General features: G+C 38.4%; 2 protein-coding genes across 6 annotated transcripts in view; both read left to right on the top strand.

Moving 5' to 3' along the window:
* col7a1l (collagen type VII alpha 1-like) overlaps positions 1-14,980 on the top strand; it is a 65,510-nt gene extending 50,530 nt beyond the window's left edge. For 3 of the 4 annotated variants that reach the window (XM_044185807.1, XM_044185806.1, XM_044185804.1), the window contains 25 exons: positions 804-830; positions 965-1,024; positions 1,416-1,541; positions 1,693-1,764; positions 2,050-2,085; positions 2,336-2,395; positions 2,678-2,722; positions 2,823-2,858; positions 4,056-4,091; positions 4,360-4,416; positions 4,762-4,833; positions 5,048-5,119; positions 5,226-5,261; positions 5,381-5,461; positions 5,565-5,618; positions 5,785-5,838; positions 5,958-6,020; positions 6,110-6,172; positions 6,355-6,471; positions 8,728-8,805; positions 9,843-9,896; positions 9,994-10,042; positions 11,389-11,625; positions 13,220-13,291; positions 14,362-14,980. In XM_044185807.1, the coding sequence (XP_044041742.1) occupies positions 804-830; positions 965-1,024; positions 1,416-1,541; positions 1,693-1,764; positions 2,050-2,085; positions 2,336-2,395; positions 2,678-2,722; positions 2,823-2,858; positions 4,056-4,091; positions 4,360-4,416; positions 4,762-4,833; positions 5,048-5,119; positions 5,226-5,261; positions 5,381-5,461; positions 5,565-5,618; positions 5,785-5,838; positions 5,958-6,020; positions 6,110-6,172; positions 6,355-6,471; positions 8,728-8,805; positions 9,843-9,896; positions 9,994-10,042; positions 11,389-11,625; positions 13,220-13,291; positions 14,362-14,570 (1,866 nt within the window). In that variant the 3' untranslated portion in view covers positions 14,571-14,980. The remainder of the gene's footprint in view (positions 1-803; positions 831-964; positions 1,025-1,415; positions 1,542-1,692; positions 1,765-2,049; positions 2,086-2,335; positions 2,396-2,677; positions 2,723-2,822; positions 2,859-4,055; positions 4,092-4,359; positions 4,417-4,761; positions 4,834-5,047; positions 5,120-5,225; positions 5,262-5,380; positions 5,462-5,564; positions 5,619-5,784; positions 5,839-5,957; positions 6,021-6,109; positions 6,173-6,354; positions 6,472-8,727; positions 8,806-9,842; positions 9,897-9,993; positions 10,043-11,388; positions 11,626-13,219; positions 13,292-14,361) is intronic. The other variant, XM_044185805.1, reaches the window with a different exon arrangement.
* A 451-nt stretch (positions 14,981-15,431) lies between these two features.
* On the top strand, positions 15,432-20,288 carry ucn3l (urocortin 3, like). Of its 2 annotated transcripts, none has more exons than XM_044185813.1 (2): positions 15,432-18,222; positions 18,698-20,288. In XM_044185813.1, the coding sequence occupies exon 2, from the start codon at positions 18,715-18,717 to the stop codon at positions 19,192-19,194; it is 480 nt and encodes a 159-aa protein (XP_044041748.1). In that variant the 5' UTR covers positions 15,432-18,222; positions 18,698-18,714; the 3' UTR covers positions 19,195-20,288. The 2 variants fall into 2 exon arrangements, with proteins under 2 accessions (XP_044041748.1, XP_044041747.1); XM_044185812.1 differs by having other exon boundaries at positions 15,824-18,222; positions 18,705-20,288.

The following is a 20,288-nucleotide window of genomic DNA, read 5'->3' as shown; positions in this document are numbered from 1 at the left end:
CTGCTGACCGACATTGCCATCCTCAGACCCACCGCTAGCATGGCGAATCTGCATCCCCATTACTCTGAGTAATCCACCTTACTGTGAATGGCTTTTATTAGAACTACTTTATGTGGACGAAATAGTCTCTATAAAATCTGTTGAGAGTGACGTCTGTGGAGTAACAAGGACACGTGTTTCAGTTTCTAAATGTATTTTTTCAATGCCGAGCCCCACAAACAAAGTTCCATTCTTGTCAATTGAAATCTCAGAAACTGAAACATGGGCACATAAAATGTAACCACTAGAGGTGAGTGAGAAAATGTGTTTTGTTTTGCAATTTGGGTGAACTCACCGTTTAAACTGAAACATATCCTCCTATTGTCAGGATTTACTGATATCGTCCCCCCTGATTATGCAGATTTAAAGCATCGTTATCATCACCCTAAGATCACAGAGCAAGAATGACAGTCGCCACACGAAATGTGCCACCAGTTCATAAAAATATCCTCGCTGCTCTCCCCACCTACCCACATTGCATCAGTAGATGACATCAGAGCTCAGGGAGAACTTCTCTCCCGTCTCGCCTGTCAGTATAGCCGGTTGACTCCAGGCCTTTGATGTCCCCTCTGCTCTATTTCTGTTTGACAGTGAGACAGTAGATTAAAGCAGACATTAATAATTCTCCTTGTTAAACATGCTGACAAGTTTTTTTATTTCAAATTCCTCTGTGTCTGGTTTATTTTGGCTCGTGAAAAACAATGTGCTGAGGTGCACTTCAACTTTCTAACTGATATGCGCTCTTTTTGTCCCCACTTTTTCAGGGTGAAATTGGTGAAAAGGGACAGAAGGTAAATGTGATGTTTATTCATAAGCTGTTATTTACATAGTTCTTATAGTTTGTAACAGTGAGATCTGGGAGCTGAGATTTTAATTATAAAGAATGACAGTGAAACATTGCGTATACCTGTTTGTATTGTTTTAGGGAGAGCCAGGCATCGGCCACAGAGGTCCAGAAGGCCAGGCTGGTCCTCCAGGACAGAAGGTGAAATTTCCGTAATTCCTCACTCTTAAAAAAAAAGAAAGACAAGAAAAACACAAGCAGTCTCTTATTTATAACGTCCTTTCTAAATCAATTAATCCCTCCAGTCTTTTCCATCATGTTTACTTTGATTGACTTTGTTTCCCATCGTGGTTTTAATTTAGGGAATTTAATTGGCTCAGTGACTCACTCATTTAAAATTGGGTCTGAGCATATAAATTAATAAAAGAAAGAGGGACTTTATTTGAAAGCAATTATTCAAACGTAATAGAAGAACTGAATAATTACGTTACATGAAACAAGTGACCTTTAACTGTGTTTGTCTTCCAAACATTTCATTTGTCTCTATCTTTCTCTCCCTTTTCCCTCTTTCTCTGTCCTTGTGTTACCTCAGGGTGAACCAGGTGAGTCTGGCCCTCCAGGTGGTCAGGGCATCCAGGGTATCCGTGGTAATGCAGGCATCCAGGGCTCCCCAGGCCCGAGGGGTCCCCCAGGGGACCCAGGAGAGCCGGGCAGAGAGGTACATCATCATATATAAACTTACAAGTTGCCATTTAGCTCGCTTCAAGGAAAATGAAGACAATAAAAGTGTGTGAATAGATGCTTTATAATTGCTAATGAATGCAGAAATGGATGGAGAAGGTTGTGTTTCAACCAGTGTGTTGGTGCAGGGTGACCGGGGAAAAAGGGGGAAGAATGGATCACCTGGAGCTCCTGGACCTCGAGGAGCAGCAGGACCTCACGTAAGAAAATAGAAATGATCTAAATGACGTTTGCAAGTGCTGCGTCTTATTTTAGTGATTTTTCATGGAGCTGTCTACTCTAAAAGAAATACATTTAATACACTTACTATAGTTAAGTTTCCCATAAAACTCTCTCAAAAAATTATTTGACTCCGTTTTATCATTATTTAACATTAGGGACATTTTAATTTTAAGTTTAGTTATTTGTTATGTCTGATTGATTGCCAACTGGAAATGATGGTTAATAATGTTTTCTTTTGCTGCCACTGCATCTCTCTAATAAAGGGTCCTCCTGGTGTACCTGGAGTAAAAGGAGAAAAGGTACAAATACTGTATATATGACATTACTTACTTTTATTTTGCTTGGACCATGAATCCAACATAATATTATAACAACTTAATTTTGTGTGTGTAGCCGCAACATGCTGTTATTTACATTTTACATTACATTTGCATCTGTTGTAAGAGGTGTGACTATATCATGGTTATTTTACAATTGTGGGTTTTTTGTTGCTTCTAAAAAGTGCAATGTAAAAAAACATTGCTCATTACTTTATCTGATCCTCATCAGGGTGACAGTATTCCTGGAGAGCCTGGCAGCAGGGGGTTGGTTGGCTTCACAGGCAGAAGGGTGAGTTGAGTTCAGCTTGTACATCGCAGTCAACTCCTGTGATGGTGAACAACATTTTGAACAGGTTTAGTCTATGTTTAGGTTAGAAAATACCTGATCTCAGCTAATCTCAAATATCACACACTCACTGTGTTCACCAGTTTGTGTGACAGTTTAGGCTTGTCTAATCTTAGCTGGTCTACCCATTAAGGCTTTTGACACACAGTATTAGTACATTCCTGTAATGCTGATGAATTATGCAGAAAACTTAAAAAATATTTAAAATATTTATTTTCTTTTCAGGGTGAAAAGGGCACTCCGGGTGTTAAAGGGGCCCCTGGGCATATAGTAAGCAACTTTTCAAAACCATACAACTGAGTATAAAATTTAATTTAAGTCCATTAGAGTTTCACTTAAAAATCCTTTTTCTTACACCTTTTTTTACTAGGGTCCAAAAGGCTTGCAAGGCAGCAGAGGTGAAAAGGTGAGCTGTTATTTCACATGATTTGTCATTGTGTTTGATACAGTACAGCTGCACTTTTAAAGTGAATCTTTTCATATATCCTTCACTTAACCTACTAACTTAATTAATCATATACTGATACTGGAATACTATGATGTTTGACACCAATTTGGAGTCTCTAATTTCAGCAAACAAAACTTTGTAAGTTATTAAAATTCCTTGAATTTATTGTTTAAAGTGGGACCCAATACATGCTGCAAACCTCCTGTTCCACCTCATCCAAAGGTACCCTCAAAAGTTAAATTGAGATGTGAGGACCCCACAGGGCATTGGAGTAATTTCTGCCATGTTGTCCTGCTGAAATTTCCATTTAAGGAAGAGACTGTAACTCTGAAAGGATGCACCTTTGCCATCAGCAATGTTTCAATAAATGAATGAATGCTTTTTTTTTTTTACCAAGGGACTCAATGTCGAATTAAAAAGGTTTCCTAAATTATTACATCACAAGTGCGAGCCCGCTCTGTTGCCAGCTTGGAGGATAGATTATAGATTTTTGGACTAATTTTGGACTAAAGTGTCAGCATATTGTAATGGAACCAGGCTACATACATACTTTTAAACATTTCTGACCTCTTTCATCACCAAAGTGTGTTCACCCAAAAGACTGCAACTAGTAACTCCATGTTTTTCTATGTACAGTGCAGTTTCTGTAAAATCTATACACCACAGTGCACGAAAAGCATCAATTAACTTTTTGATTTTGTCTGCCTGCATGTACTTAATCGTTATTTACATATGACTCGCTGTTCTGGTTGTTTGTGTCAACAGTGAGGTGTTGTACAGACTCCTTTTCACTTCTAAGACAGCAATGTCCCATTCATTTTGAAGTGTCAGCAGGTACAGGTTGTGTAGATAGGAGTGATGTCAGTTTTCAGTTTATATTTATTTGTTTCTTCTCCACTGAAGTGTCACAACTGAACAACTCATTCCTCTCAAACACCACTAAACCTTGGTAATGTTGTGTGCAACAACCATTCATGACATTTTATCAAAGGAGATCATATTGGACTGGATTTTATTGTATTGTGACGGGATTTAATAAAATGCTGTGAGGGCTCAGCAGTTTTCTTACTCCAAGAGGTATAAAGTTTTTGTTGACACCTGGAATTGAAATAATAATGTTGGGAAAGTCATTTTAAAAAGTATCTTTCTTTGCAGGGGGACCGTGGGTTACCTGGAGTCAGAGGAGAAAGGGTATGATGATTTTCATGTTTCTTCGTAGGTAAATCACAAAGTATTTAGCCTTTGCACTGATTCATTACAGTTGACTTGGTGCAGAGCAAATTACAACAAATTACATACAGTTTGTTTGCCGACAGTACACATTGCGTATCGTACGAGACCAAACACGCAGGAAGTACACATGGCTTGATGTATCCATAGGAATTCACATTACATTTATCATTTGTTACAGATTACATTGATTTGTATCTTGTATTCACAATTGAATCCCTTCCTACAGGGGAGTGTGCTTCAAATCCAAGGACCCCGTGGATTTAAGGGTTCCAAAGGAGACGCGGTGAGATCCTCTTGTAGTCATTTATCCTATTGCTCAATAAATTAAAGTAAAAAGAAAGTTTTTGACGATATTTGCCATCTGGTTTCAATTCAGTACAATATGACTTTATTTATTCCCACAAGGGCAATTGCACTAAGCATCTTGACAAATACACACACAATAAATAAGAGAAGAAAAAATGTAAAAGCTAAAACAACAAAAAAGGCTATAAACTCAAAAACCTATATGTGGAATTAGGAATAAATGCTTTAATAAATACTATAAATATCCAAACATATCTAAAAACACACATAAAGTAAACATCTAAAAAAACCTTTGAAGAATTGAGTAGATGTTTTGTTTCAGGGTGAGCGCGGTCCACCGGGTTTTGATGGCGACAAAGGAGAAAAGGGTGAGGACGGTCCTCCTGGACTCAAGGTAATAAATCCTGATGTAAACAGTTGAATAAATGCAAAGAAGAAGAATACTTTCCACAAGACATTTAGCGGTTCTCAACAGTGATGTCATACCGGTTATGATTAAGTCTCTGATAGACAATCACCAGCTTGCTTCATACTTTAATTTATAATACATGCGACTGCAGAAAAAAAAAAACATAATTATGGAAAGTATTTTCAATTGTTTTTAAAAGGGCTTAAAGGGTGATGCAGGCACCAAGGGTGCATTGGGACGGTTTGGAGCACGAGGACCAGTAGGCCAGAAGGTAAGTAGGGGTTCGTTTTAATATCATGTCACTGCAACAACATTAGTTTAACCATTCAATACTTTTATGGTACTGCTCTGTGTGAAATCGTCATATTTTCCTACAGGGAGATCCCGGAGAGCCAGGACTCAATGGAGTGATGGTAGAGCTATAGTACAAACATAAACAAACAAATATTCAGTAATTGTAAACATTTTGGAGCCAAAATTTAAATTTAAATTCTGGGAATCACATACAGTAATATCCATGATGTGATTTAAGGGTGTCAATGGAGATCATGGAGTGGATGGGGCCAAGGGGGACAAAGGAGATCTAGGACTGCTGGGCCAGAAGGGCAATCAGGTATACTGAAAATTTATATATAACCAATGATGGTAAGTTTAATTTCTAAAGATTCAACATAATGGTAGGTTATTTTGTTTTGTTTGTTTTATTTTTTTCACAGGGTGATCCAGGAGAACCCGGCTTACCAGGAGACAGAGGGGAGAAGGGAGATAAGGTGGAGGCAGTTATTATTTGTCAGTTGTCCCACTGATTGTTTTTTTTCCCCACCTTGGTCCCTTGTGGTTGTCTTTCTGAGTTTCAGGTTCTCTATTTGCAGGATATTGCTGTATTGTAATTTCTGTTTGTGCAGTCATGTTCTAAAGTGTTACCTGCTGTTACAGGGTTTCAGAGGTTTACCTGGACGCATTGGGAGTCCAGGCCTGGATGGAGAAAAGGTTAGACCTGAATTAGCATCTGATTAGACCAAAAGGGAGTTATATGTTATCTAACAATGAAGAAATCCTGTCAGTAATCTTGATAACTCTGTATGCAACATGGTGTCTTTGCAAAACAGGGAGATATGGGGTTCTCCGGCACCCCTGGCATACCTGGACTGAATGGACTCACAGGGCGCAAGGTGAACATTCAAGTGTGCACATATTTCTCTTTCTCTTGTCCCCTGAACATATACAAACTCACTATTTTCATCATGTGATATCACTTCAGGGTGATAAGGGAGAGGGAGGCATCAATGGTGCTGATGGTGATCTAGGAGTGAAAGGAGAAAAGGTTAGTAAATTAACATCAGTGTCACTGGTCATATATCCAAACAATTTTATAAAGTACTTTAAAGTAATTTGTGTTAATTTTATATTTCAGGTATGTAAAAGAACATGTGTTTTTATCTTCCCATCAAAAATCATGTGTTGGTGTTTTAATTTACTTCCTCACGTTATTCTTGTTCCATGCAGGGTTTAGCAGGTTTCCCAGGTTTCCCAGGGTTTAAGGGGTCAGCAGGGATTCCAGGAAGGGATGGAGATGAGGGACCACCAGGACTCCCAGGACCCCGTGGGAACACAGGACTTAAGGTACAGTATTCCTACTGTCTTAGTGTATTGGGGAAATGTGATACTGACTCGTGTGAGAATGTGGGTTTGTTATCAACATTACAGATTAATTACCTCATTATATCAAGATATCAAGCTGTTCTCTTGATCACGACTTCACTGTGTCATTTTCTCAAGATAACAAATTAATAGTAGTCTAACTCTTCTCCTTTAACAAGGACTTCGGTAGCTCATCTCTGCCAGTGTCAGATCTTCATACAGAAAAATTGTTGATCAGTGATCTCTCCTGACAAATCTGTCAGTCTGAGCTGACATGGATAGACTCGTAAGCACCATCAATGGAGCCATGCTTTTTTATCTCAATATAATGTCATACTTAAGTCATGATTTCATTTATGAGACAATGTTTAATATGCCAAGAAAATAACATAATTAAATCCTTTTCTTGGGATCATACAGGTAGGGTAAAAAATAGATATACACATGATTAACTTATTAGTTTTCTTGACATACAGTTGTTTGACAAGAACAGTAAGTTGTTGGCACACAATAATAGACCCAAAGGATTTATGGGTCATTCCACGAAATCGGTGCCTTTTCAACTTTGAAAAATAAAAAATAAAATAAGTTTAATTAAAAAAATATATATATATGGAATGTAGACAACTCAAAATGACAAGAAATTGTATTGGGCCATCTCAGGCTATATAATTTTTTCTATAAATAGCAACATTAACCACTCAAGCTTCCACAGCCTTTTCACTGGCTGGCGCACCTCAGTAGTGTGGTTGAGATTATGAATCACTACTTTAATGAAGTATACCCATCCAAGAACAAGCCTAGCCAAGAACTACCACTGCCTTTAACTGAATGGTGCTGTCACACTGTAGCCACTTCTTTAACTAACACTGAGGTGTGGCAGCACAAAAAAGCCATGTCTGCTAAACCAGAAGCTACTATTAACATATATATACAGTAATGTATTTCTCCTGAGGGTAAGATATATCTATAAATTGTATGTGGTGTCAGGGTCTTGAAATGAATCTGCTTTAAGGATACAACTGATAGGATGTTATATCTGACTATACAGCAACAGGGATGCAACTGACAGATTTCTTGGCATTAGTCCTAAATCTGGTTGGATACCAGTTCAGTGCTCTCATATTTACTCCCTATTCACATATGTCTGTGAGAACAAATGTATTAGTTGTATGTATGTATGTATTATTATCTTTAGGCTTCTATTAAAGTGTTAATCCTTGAATGGGTACAGAGCAGGTACAGCTATCTGTCAGTCTTTCAAAAATACATTTCTGGGAAAAAAAAGTCTAACTTACAAGAGAAGAAGAACACAATGGATGAGCTGAGCTTGATTACAGTCATCACTATGTCTGTGTCTTGAACAGAGAGACTGGCAGCATGTATACTGCAGCAGAGGATACAGCAGAGACATGTCCTTAATTAACACACACACACACACACACACACACACATACTCACAGCAACCCTGTATCACACCAGAGCATGTAATACACCCACCGGTCCACACTGGTCCACCATGGCAGTGTCACGTTTTGCCTCGCCTAGGCGTGGCAGTGTCGCGTTTTCAACACCTAGTCTCCTGTGTGAAAACAATAAAGCTTGCTAAGAAACATTTCAGGTGACAGTCGCAGTTTGGTTTGGTTTAGGCACCTAAACTACTTGGTTGGGTTTAGGAAAAGATCATGGTTTGGGTTAAAACAACTACTTCCTTAAAACAATCAACGTTGACCATTGGTTTCACATGGGAAACAAACCCCAGTCTCCCGTGTGAAAGTCCTGTCCGACATCCTCCCTTTGCGTACTTTGTCGCTCTTTATACTACGTTTGCCCTATGCACCCGTCATTATCGCCCCCTGCTGGTACTGCACCTTCATACACACGTGTACTTTTCACGCCTAGGCAAGGCAAAACGTGACACTGCTTTCGCGTGATACTGGGCTGCACACACACATACGCAGAGGCCTATTTCCATCTGCAGCTTTCAAGTAATATCTTACTCAATTAGCTCCTTTCAGCTACAATTACCAGACTTTCAGTGTTGACAGAGAGTGGCTGGAAACCTCTAATGAGGATATTCCAAGGATGTACCTAATTGGTCTTTCTCATACTGCTTAGAAATTAGTTGTGAGATGTGCTGCCATGGATCTTTCCTTGTTAGTGTAGAGGTTCTGTGTGAAAGAATTTCAAAACTCACAATGTGTTTTCTCTGTGCACACTTTGATTTTCGTCAAACAGGGGGAAAGGGGCAGAAGGGGCAGAGTGAAGCCATGTCAGAGGGGAGCGCCCGGGACTCCAGGACTAAGAGGAGAGAGTGTGAGACCCATACATGAACCCACTTCTCTAAACAAACTTCTAGTGGAGAGGGCTGAGTCTTGACCCTCTCCTAGCTAGCTTCTGTTCCACTAGCTTCTGTAACTCAATGGGTTTTCTCATTCTCTACTGTACTCGATGGTAGAATTTGAGCACCTAATCATTTTAACAAAGGTAAAACAATGATAAAGATACAACACCAGTGAGCTCCCATGAGGCTTTGATACCAGTGTCGTTTATGCATGTTTTAATTTTTTAATAGCTGCATGTAATTGTTTTCGTGTTAGTATTGGATTTTACATCAAACTTTCTGCACCATTTTTGCACCAGTTTGTTGACACTTGTTTGTTTATTTTTGCTAAGTGGGAGATATCTTAGGCATCAGAAACTCCCCATAAATACCACTTTTTAATATCAGAATCAGAATCAGAAATACTTTATTGATCCCCGTAGGGAAACTCTTTGTTACAGTAGCTCGCCTTTACGTCAGTGCACACAGGAAAAAACGATATTATACACTATAAACAGGTCAGAAATAAATAAATTAAGTAACATGTTGGTATAAGTATAAGATAAACTAAGTGTCGAGTACCAAGTGGGTTTACTGGTAGATGGTGAAGTACAGTATAAATACAATGTCACTAATTATGTAATAAATAATAGTAAAAGCGGAGGTGCATGTACTGTCGAGAGTAATTGAGGTATATCCGTAACAATAAATAAGAAAAACTAACAAGGGAAAACTAATATTGCACTTGAGGAGTAAACAGAATATTGCACAATTATTATTAATTATGGCGGAGATGTAATGCTCAATGACCAGTTTAGTGACCTAAACTACCAGTCTGACATGAATGTTTTGTCACTGTTTGTAATTATGGTACAATATAACATGAATGTGGCGTTAATCTTGGTTAAAGGTGCTGGTGGATAGCTAGGGAAGCAAATGCTTTGTACAAATACTTATAGCTTGATAGAATGTAATTAATCCTGTGCATTTGTAAATATTATATTGTTATATATATATATTGTTTTTATAGGGTACAATGGGTATTGAAGGAGGAAAAGGCAAGAAGGGGGAGCCTGGACTCTCAGTACGTTTTTTTCAGAACATTCAGAGAATATAAATAGAGTTAGCAAAATGAATAACTGAATTAAATTACTTTGAATCTTTTCATTCTCTGTGTCAAGGCTGAAGAAGTGAAGGAGCTAGTGACCCAGGAAGTGGTAGAAAAGTGTGGTAAGATTGTTTGTGTGAGGGTGTGTGTGTGTGTGTGTGTGTGTGTGTGTGTGTGTGGATTGGGGGGTGTCATGTTATTCACTTGTACATTTTGAACTCTCTATGTGTGCTTGTACTTTTCTGTGCATTTATCCAAGAGCAAATAAACGTGTGACTCTAGATAGGCCTACATATTGTTTGAGTGTGTGTATCGTGTGTGTTTGTGTGTGTGTGTGTGTGTGGTTGTTTGTTGTAGAGCTCCCGTGGCAGCAGCATGGCACCCGTGTGTGTTGTGCCATCTGTTATGTTCTCTCAGAGGAACACACACCATGGTGCCAGAAACAGTAGAGCCATTCACAAACATGAGACTGCCATTAAGTGGGACGCCTCACCAAGAATCCACTACACACTTACAAGAAACTTAAAGGATAATTCTGCGTTTTGTCAACCTTTCTGCAATAGACCTTTTTCACAGTGTTTTAAATCTCATCTCAAAACTGATTTATTAAATTAAATTAATTTTATTGATGCTCCCTTGCCCTGATTTGTTCTTATTCTTTAACAATTTTTGCTTGTCTTTGAAAATATTTATTCAATGCTTTTTAATGTCTTTTTTTGTAACTGTAAAGCAGTAGCCCTGATTTTAAAAAGTGCTATATATAAAGTTTTACTTTCTTACTTTTACTATTATGACAACTGTGCTTATAATTCAGTGTAGAGTTTCTTTAAGTGTTTAAAATCATCTCTAGTTAAACTCCAGCAGATATTTCTCAAGTATTTATGTACTTAATACATAATATTATAGATATATGAGTTCATATGACTGTCCTTTGCACCTTTGACAAGGCTTGCTTCTCTGCTATGTTTACCACACACTTTTGCTTTTCAAATACTTGTAATTACCTAGAAGAGGTTGGTGTGAAAATGCATTCATACTTGCAGAAAAACATATATGATGTCAGCACAAAATATCAGCGCATGAATGTTCTGCTTGCCGCCTAATAGTTGCTTATTAAAACCACATGTCTAATACCACAATATATTTGGTGAAAATATGTATTTTAATCACTTTTTGTGTTTCACTGCCGTTGCTTTTTATTAGGCAGTGGCGCTTCCAGCAAACTGCAAGTAGAAAGAGCTCTACAGTGAAGTATGAAATAATAAACAACGTGGTTTGGAGGGCATAAAGCCCAGGTTTAAAATATCTGAAATTATGATTTAATGGTCTTAAACTTTGCCACTGAATATTCTATTATTTCAAAAGTTTGTTGATGTATATAACAAGATAAAAAAAATAGGAAAAACAGCCTTATTTGGTGTTCATGCATGTAAGTCATTGTGTGTGTATCATGTTTGCATCACTACAGGGCTGGAATACAAGTTCATGGTAAAGTCTGTGGATCCAGATGGAACAACCTCAGTCACTGAGAAGAAAAATGTGCCAGATGATGTAGTGGTGTCCCTCAACAGTGACCTTCATGAAGAAGGGATGCAAGAAGAAGGTGAAGAAGTGGAAGAGAAAGAATATGGTGACCAAGTGGGAGAAATGACCAGTCCTGCCCCTGAGATCCTCGCGGAAAAATGGATCCTACCAAACCACACTGGTAATAATAATTATTTCAATGTTACACATCAACACAAACTGTTTGCTGTCGGATTGTTGTCTGAGCCCATGGGCCAAACACACAGATGCCTGAGATATCATAATTTTCGAAATTGCTCAGTTGTACCCACAACAAATTTATAGCGTGTGACCAAGTGTGTGTCATAGCTAAATGGTCACATACTGCATGTCATACTTATGTGTAACAGCTGTGATGTAGGCCATTTTTCTGGTGTGTTAGTTGAGATTATGGAGACTTTGCAACAGTAATAATGGACTCTGAGGTGTTCAGATAAAGAAAATATTGGGACACTATTATCACCGAAATCATCACCTCCATCTCATCTATTGTTTTCTTATATTGGGACACCTCAGAGTATATTATCATGCTTCTATCATGGTCATTTACTAAAGAAAAGAAGAGGTTGTGTTTGTCATCAGTCTCATCCATTTTTTATACATCTGTTTGTAGTCAGTTTATCTCTATCTTTCTGTCTATTTCTACACTGTCTAGTATCCCAAAAAAAATTGTTTTAAATATACAGCACATAACTGTTTAGCTCCTCTAGTGCTGCTATTACTGAGGCCCTCAGCATTAAGATAAAAAAGCAGCAAAAATATTTCATGAAGCTCATTAGCGAATACAGTCCCCCGGTAAGAATAGCTTTCTGCATCCCAATTTATTTTAATTCTTGCTTTAGGTAAACATAACCAGAAAATTAATCAAGGAATGAGCCTGTCATTGCCTATAGTCAATGTCAGCATGTTAATTCATAAATTACAATCATTAGATGTAAAACAGTGACATTTAGCTCATTCTGTGTACAAAATAATGAAAGTGCACAAGCACCATGGGCCACAGTTCAATATTTACACTTTCATTTGGAGACTTTACTGCTTTTAACCATCTGTGGCTCCAAGTTGTTGCAAGAAATCTGCTGTATTGTTTCACAGCACAGAAAGGAAGCTGACTAGTGTTCCTTTTTACTTACTTTATATTAGGATGGGATTAGTTCTCACTCAAAGAGAACTCCCGTGAAGTGCAGAGTCTTTTCTAACTGTATAATTGTTTGCTATAAATGGTCAATTCCTTGACGCGTGTCTCTGACTCAACTGAGAGTTTGTTGTTAGTGATGTTGTTTGATCAAATCAGATGAAAAGAGATCACAGCAAACTTAATAGAACAAAGAACTAGAAACTGTGCTTGCTGCTGTGTACCTCTAAACTTGTTTCTTCCAGCTCTTTCAATGACTTTTTAATGATATTTTTGGATTTCCTCTTTCATCCCTGGTTTTAACGTTAGCAGGATTTGAATTGTGTGATTGTGTAACTGTAATACCCTCAAACTAAGTCTGTAGTGTTGCAGATTTACAGAAAGTTTGCACAAAGAGATCAAAAAGACTATCAGTGAATCCTCTATGATGCTCAACTACTTGGAGAAACAATGACCACTCTCAGTTGGATTTAAGATGAGTCAAAACACCACTGGCTTTCATTGAGTGTTGGTCCAGTCAAAGTAGGTCCTTCTCTTTATGGTTTCTGATGATCGAATCCACCAACATGTAAGACTTCTCATTTATGTTGTTTTCCTTCAGATTCTCTTGAGGGAGGGACTGCAGAGTGGGGACAGAGGAAGAAAAGAAGGGTATTTGGAACAAACACTGCTGGTGCGTGGCCAAGACAACTGATTTTCTTCTTATCTTTCTGCATTCCCTCTGTTCTCTCTTGTTTACTTGCTCCTTATATCTATGTTTCTGTCTGTGTCTCATATTTTCATGATCTATGAGTAATGAGTTGCTTGAAATTGTTAAAAGCACAAGGTGGGAGAGAATGATAAGACCAAAACTTAATCCATGATTGTTTGACAGCCTGTGCTAAATTTCATGAGGAAATTTATGAATAACAATATGCAGTGAAAAGGAAGATCTGAAGTGTGAAGAATGTGGTGACGTAATGTGCGTAAGTCAGAAAAGATAAACACATTGATAGCATCCAGCAACTCAGTTTATAGTTACTCACTCATATTAAAGGAATAGTGTGACAATTTGGGAAGTTCACTTATTTTCTGTCTTCCTAAGGGTTACATGAGAAGATCAATATCAGTTTAATCTCAGGCGTTAATGACGAGCACTTAGCCTAGCTTAGCACAAAGACGGAAACTGGGGGAAACAGGAAGTCAAAAGTTTCAACGTTCTGGTTTTCAGCAACTCTAATCTTACATGTTGTATGTTGTATGTAAGTAGTAAGAAATGGCTGTGATGCATAAGCTGGCTGCTTGTTTCTAATTTTGGCATGTGTTAAATACAGAAATACGATGTGTGACAACTCAGTAATACAGCTTATTTATTCTATGTATTGTAAACTAGCTGTTTTATTCTCATTCAAGAAAGCAAATAAGCAAGTATTCCTTTTACACATACACTCAGCTCAATGGTACAGCAGGTTTTTATCATCTAAGTTGCGAAATCTTGTCAGACGTACTCTAATATCTCCTGGAGTCCTTACAACCCCTCTTTTAACCATAGCTGTACCAGGCATTTTGCAAACTAGTGGCCTCAAGTGGCATCTGTTTGAAGTGTGAAAGAATAATGTAGATTAAAGTCAGTGATTCCACTCTTCAAACATACTGAAACATTTTCCTAATTTTTGCAGCATATCCAACACCTGGAATATGGGGAAATACAGTATTTTTAACCATTTTATTTTAACCCCTTTGCCACCTCACATGCAATTCCAGCAACAGACCACTGCCTGGAGCCGATGTCAGAGGGGGCCTGTTCAGAATATGTTCTGCTCTGGTACTTCCACCCTCGCTCAGGGGAATGCAGGCCATTTGTGTATGGGGGCTGTGGTGGCAACAGAAACCGATTCTCCTCAAGACAAGAGTGCCAGAGTTGGTGTGGGATGGAAAGAAGTGGTAGGAGGTACCAACCAGATCACAGATGAAATACACATTGTAACAGCTAATCAGATAAGTAAGAAATTCTTCTTTAAAAGGGTTTTGGTTGTACAGTATGAATGGGAGGATACTAGGGGCAGTTAAATATTCTGTTCACCTTTATCATAGTGATAAAAAACGGATTTACACTTCCACAGGTACTGAACCCTGGAGATCAAACTAGCAACCCCAAACAAGAAAGATCAGTTTTGTACATAACTGTTTAAAATGTTTTATATTGTATTTATTTATATAGTTTAACAGCTGTTTCTTGATTTGTTTTATGGACAGTGTCAAATCAAAATTAATTATTAAAAATGTGTTAATTTTGTCATTTTTGATATATATTTCTGAAATAGACTGTGATTAGACTTGAGTTTACTACTGAAAAATTAAATCCGTCTTTTCTTTTGTGATATGTCTTTGTCGTGCTTGTCTCTTCTGTCCATCTCTCGAGTCTCTTTATGTAACGTTCAGTCACCTTTCTTATGTTTTGTCAATTGCCCTGCATCCTGTGCGATATGAAAAATAAGAAGCTGGTAGCTGATTGCCTGCTGCCACCTCCACCACTACATATGTTCCTTTGGCAGGGGGTGTTATGGGTCAGGCTGGGAGCCAGATGAGGGGCCAACAGGGGCCCAGTGAGGGAGATCACGCAGGGACTGTTTTAGAGGACTCTCCATCAGACCGACGCAGCAGTAGCAGGGGATTCCTGCGTGGGTGTTGATGTGGGGGCAGCACGCGTTCAAAGTTTTTTTTTTCTGGCAGTGTGACACATGAAAATACACGACACAATTTTCAGGTTGTTATTGGTTGATATTTTAAAGAGAATACTGTAATGTTAGTTTTTAAGTTGGAGCTGAATTCTCATGTCAACATGGCAACATGCTGCACCAGCTCCACCACCAGGTTTCTTAAACTGAAATCAGTTCCTCAAAGGGTTGCTCACTAACAATAATCAGTATTTAAAGCAGAAATTCCATCAAAGTGACAGATGAGTCTTTGACCAACAAGCCTCCAGAGAATTTCGTCATATTAGTCACGATTCTGCACTGCAATATACTCCCACATGCTAAGATGCTTAGATCTGTGAGATATGGTAACACAGTCTACAGTGACAAGCTGTTCTCGCTGAACCACACCCCCTGCCAACCACAACTAGTCAAGACCTAAGATAGTATTGAAATAATATCACTTATTTCCAAATAAAATAGAAATTAAATAATTTTCTCTGAAAACGTGGTTTCAGATCTTAAAAAGTGCCCTGTGGAGTTTTCTTGTAAACAAGTTTACAAGCTTACAGTCAGTGTTACTCACCAAAATGCATTGTGTTTATCTTTGAGGTCTAACAAATGTGTTTCCTTCCTCCTAAAACATCTGCAAAGTCAGATTTAAATCTTGTATTGTCTACATCCATATTTGCTTGCTAGCAGGCTTCTTCACTACCTTTGTTGACCCATTGTTACGTTTTTTTGGGCCGTTACCGCCATCAACTGTTGATTAGCGGAATGGCGTGAAACTAACATCAGGATGTGAATTATGCCGCCTGCGTGTTTATTTATTTGCACAAAAAAGTGTATACAAAGACATTCACGTACATATATACAGACACACTTACACCTGCTCAGATATACATATACATAACAAAATTCTGTGCAGCAGAGTTAGGAAGTTAAAAGCTTAGAAGCTTACAAAGACCTCTCTTGAAAACTCAAGGCAAGATCAACAGGATTACATTAAGTAAAAATTATAAGGCTACTACAAAATAAAACTGCAAATAAGAACAAAATGTGAACCCACTCATAAAAACATTGCTCTATAGCGCTACTAGTGGTCAGAAACTCCACATGATACCTTTAAGTATTTCTTTATAACATTGAAAATTTGTGGAGAAAAAAAACGTTCTTAGTTTTTATTTGTTAAGAGTTAAGAACACTCAAAAACTCTGCTAATCTGTTTATGAGGATTGTGAGGGTGTTGCTAAATTTTGATTGGTGAACGGAAACACATGAAATCACCTTTTTCTTTCTTTTTGCCTGTGATAATATCTTGAAATTCACTAGCCTCGGGACAATGAAAATGTTTAGACATTTAAAATAAAGACTCAATACCAGGCTAAAAAATGTATGGTCAGTAGACCTTCACACCTAAGCTGAGCAAAAGGCCTTAAACCAGATGAGTTCTCAACACATCCTATTTCAAGTGACTAACAACAACATAAACCAGCATAGTAATGAAAGTGTGATTTTTCCATTGAAGTTGAAGAGGAGCAAGTTACTCTATTTCAGAGATCAATTGCAGGGCAGAAGCGAGAGTGGGAGGACATCTTATTGCACCGTGTCACTGACTGATTACTCCAGCTGTGAAGATTTACAGTCATATTAATCCTACAATAAAGCTGACCAGCTCCTCTCACTCCTTCTATGCTCTCTCTTTGTTTTGAAATGGTAATGTACATCACTGCAGGTGGTCCCCACGGTGTGTGTTGCATGTAAAACACAATGTTCACCAGATCTCAGATATCAGTCTTCTTTTGAAATTAAATTGCCATATATAAAGCATTTAAATCATACATACTGGGTACTAATATCAAACACAGTTTGCGTGGTGTCATTCACTTGAGTCCATAACCTCAAGTTGTCAATGAAGAAATCTGATGGGAAACACCTTTTATATGTGTCACATACTGAAAGAGGGGACAATGTATCTTATATATTTCACTGTCTGAAATGCCATGCATGAGTGAGTAATATCAGGAGTATTATGCTATTAAGAGGCCTTGTGATGTATTAAAGGGACCTACACTTGAGGAGACCTTTATATAACAAATGTCACAATATATCATTAAATAATGTATCTTTCACAGAGAAGCGAAATTCAGTTTTCAGTGACTTATGTATGACACTGAGTAGCATTCTTCTGCTTTATATGTTATATGCTTCTGGTTTTAGAAAGTGTTGTTTGAATGATGAAGCTATCCTTGGTCCTGAATGGGGGCTGTCCCTGGTTCTGAATGGGAACTGTCCCTGGACCTGAATGGGAACTGTCCCTGGACATGAATGGGGGCTGTCCCTGGTCCTGAACGGGAACTGCCCGTGGTCCTGAACTAGCAATCTTACAGACCTGCCATGAAACATGTCTTCAATTCTAAAAATGTTTTTAATTGGCTGGCAAAGTGTTAATTTAAGGCGTACTGTGGTCAATAATCATGTGAAGGGTAAAAACACTTCAACTGCATGTAAAACACACAAAAGACTGCATGAAAAAAAGTGTTTCCTTTGTTACTGTGGTCGTGATGTCTCGTGTTCACCGACAGGAGGTCACATTTACCAACTTTATTTTTTATTTTTTATTTCTACATCACTGCATCACAGCCAATGGGATACTTCACAGCAAACCAAAATGTCAACGGGATGACGTTGTTGCTGGCGTAGGGCTGCAGTTTGATGTCTCCTACTAAATGAACGCAGTGGGAATGGACGAGCAAGACACACTGCTGGTCAGACAGTGCGCACTGCTGACCTCCGCACACATTATCAATTTAACAGGATTTCTTATACATTTTTTATTTGTAACGATTTTTGCCTGTTTGTTTTTTCTTTGTAGAAATACGTGTTGGTTGATCTCTCTAACTGTATTCTTTATTAAAGGACACGAGTGGTAAGTTGTGCGAAAATTATTGCTTTCATGTTTGTGACCCAAATGCCTTTAAATCAATGCCTTGTGGTCCAGAATAGATATTCAATGCTCTTGTGCAAAGACTTAAAGACTTTTCTGAAGACTCAAGCTGAACTTGCTCTGAATTATCGATCTTAAAACAAAATCTAAAGTCCTATTTTTAATAAGAGAAGGGAGGTATTATAGTGTGGAGGAGTCTATTTCGTTCTTTTTCAATGTAAATTAACATTTTTGGTTGACTACATCGAGACGACAGTACTTGTGTAAGCAATGTTAAGACTAATTACACCGTATTTTAAGACCCCCTTCATTCTTAACCCCTTTTTTCGTCACTTGCGTTAAGATTAATACACTTAAGGATTGTACAAAAGGAAATATCATGTTAAGATAGACAATGAGATGTTGTAAAGACTAAATGGCATGAAGTAAACATTTTTGTCCCTCTTCACCTGTGTTGGTCCCAGAGGACACAGCATGCTGCCGTCCCTGAAGACCCTGCTGCTGCTCTCGGTCCTGTGCACACCGACCTCCAGCCTGTGCCTCCGCCTCTACCAGACCCGCACCAACCTCCTGTGCGACGACCAGATCGCAATCGGGGTCCGGAGCGACGAGGACGAGCCGGGTTACTCCCCCATGGAAGGCTGGGGGTCCCTCCTGCAGTCCGCGGAGTATCTCACCTCCTCCTCCTCTTCCTCCTCCTCCTCTTCTGCCGAGTCCAGCCGGGAAAAAAGGACTTCAAGTCCCGCAAACTACCGCTTCATGAGCCGGACGAAGCTCAGAGGGCAGATGCTCCGCAACAGCAGCAAAGGGGACCGGAGGAGCAGGCTGACCCTGTCCCTGGACGTCCCGACCAACATCATGAACGTCCTCTTTGATGTGGCCAAGGCCAAAAACCTGCGAGCCAAGGCGGCCGAGAACGCGCGCATGCTGGCTCAGATTGGACGGAGAAAGTGAACATGTTGGACAAACTTAGATCTAACAGACAGCCATGACCAGTGTTGGCCTCCTCGTTACTCAAATGTAATGACTTACTTCTTATTCACTTTTAAAGTAATTGTATTGATTTGTTTCTCAAGGGGAAGGGTAGGCCTATTTTCTTTCTACTCACATTACAGGTAAAAGAAGCATTTCTAATATAATTTGGTTGCTCTCATGTGAAAGGTCCATGGAATCAAAATCTCTTTTTCTTGTTGTTGTTGCTCCAATCAAAACACAGGGGAAACCTCCATTAGGGACAATAAATGTGAACTAATGAAACTTTGTGACGAAAAGTTGGATGATGATTCTTGATTTTTTGTTTTTGCACAACTCAGCTTCAAACTCATAAATGACACATATGGCTGATAAATTTAATAAAACTGCAGTTTGAGTTAAAATCATGCCTTCGTGGTGAGAATAATCCATGTGTTTCTTGTGCACTATCAGACATTTTGTAGCAACAGTGTCACTATCTTAAATCAAGACAGCAGGTCAAAGTCATGAACAATAAGGACAAAGTTATGTTACTTGTATCAAGATGATTGGTCATTTCAGGCAAGAAAACATGTTTTGCATTGGAAACAGGTGAAATTGTCTCACTCTTTGGCCCTTAGGTTTTCTTTTTCAGTAAAATTAATGTTGAATGTGCTTAGTTTGCCCCAGACTCATCAAATTTTAAATCTTGAACTAAAGAGAAGAACAAAGCAGTTGTGATGATCAATTCTTACATCCTTAGCAAAAGACCAATGACATGTTTTGTAATTCTATTGCATAATCATAACATTTGATTTGATATTATGATGTTTTTTCTCTCTTTGCTGCTTAATGTATTTATCTACTAAGAGGTTTGCTGTTCAGAAGTTCACATGGAGCCTATAATGATTCCAGATTCTAGCGTGAAACATGGACAGAGGCAAAAACACAACACTGACACTGAAACACTGTACTAACCAACTGCAAGATCATGAAATACAGTAAAATGCAGATGCATGGGAATGTATGTGTTCATCAGATGTCTGTTATTTTTATACTCAAAATTATTTTTCCTCAAATAAAGCAGATGTAACTAA

The sequence above is a fragment of the Siniperca chuatsi genome, linkage group LG23 (assembly GCF_020085105.1).
Source record: "Siniperca chuatsi isolate FFG_IHB_CAS linkage group LG23, ASM2008510v1, whole genome shotgun sequence".
NCBI lineage: Eukaryota > Metazoa > Chordata > Actinopteri > Centrarchiformes > Sinipercidae > Siniperca > Siniperca chuatsi.
Note: the sequence above shows the minus strand (reverse complement) of the source record. Positions and strands in the feature narration are given on the sequence as shown.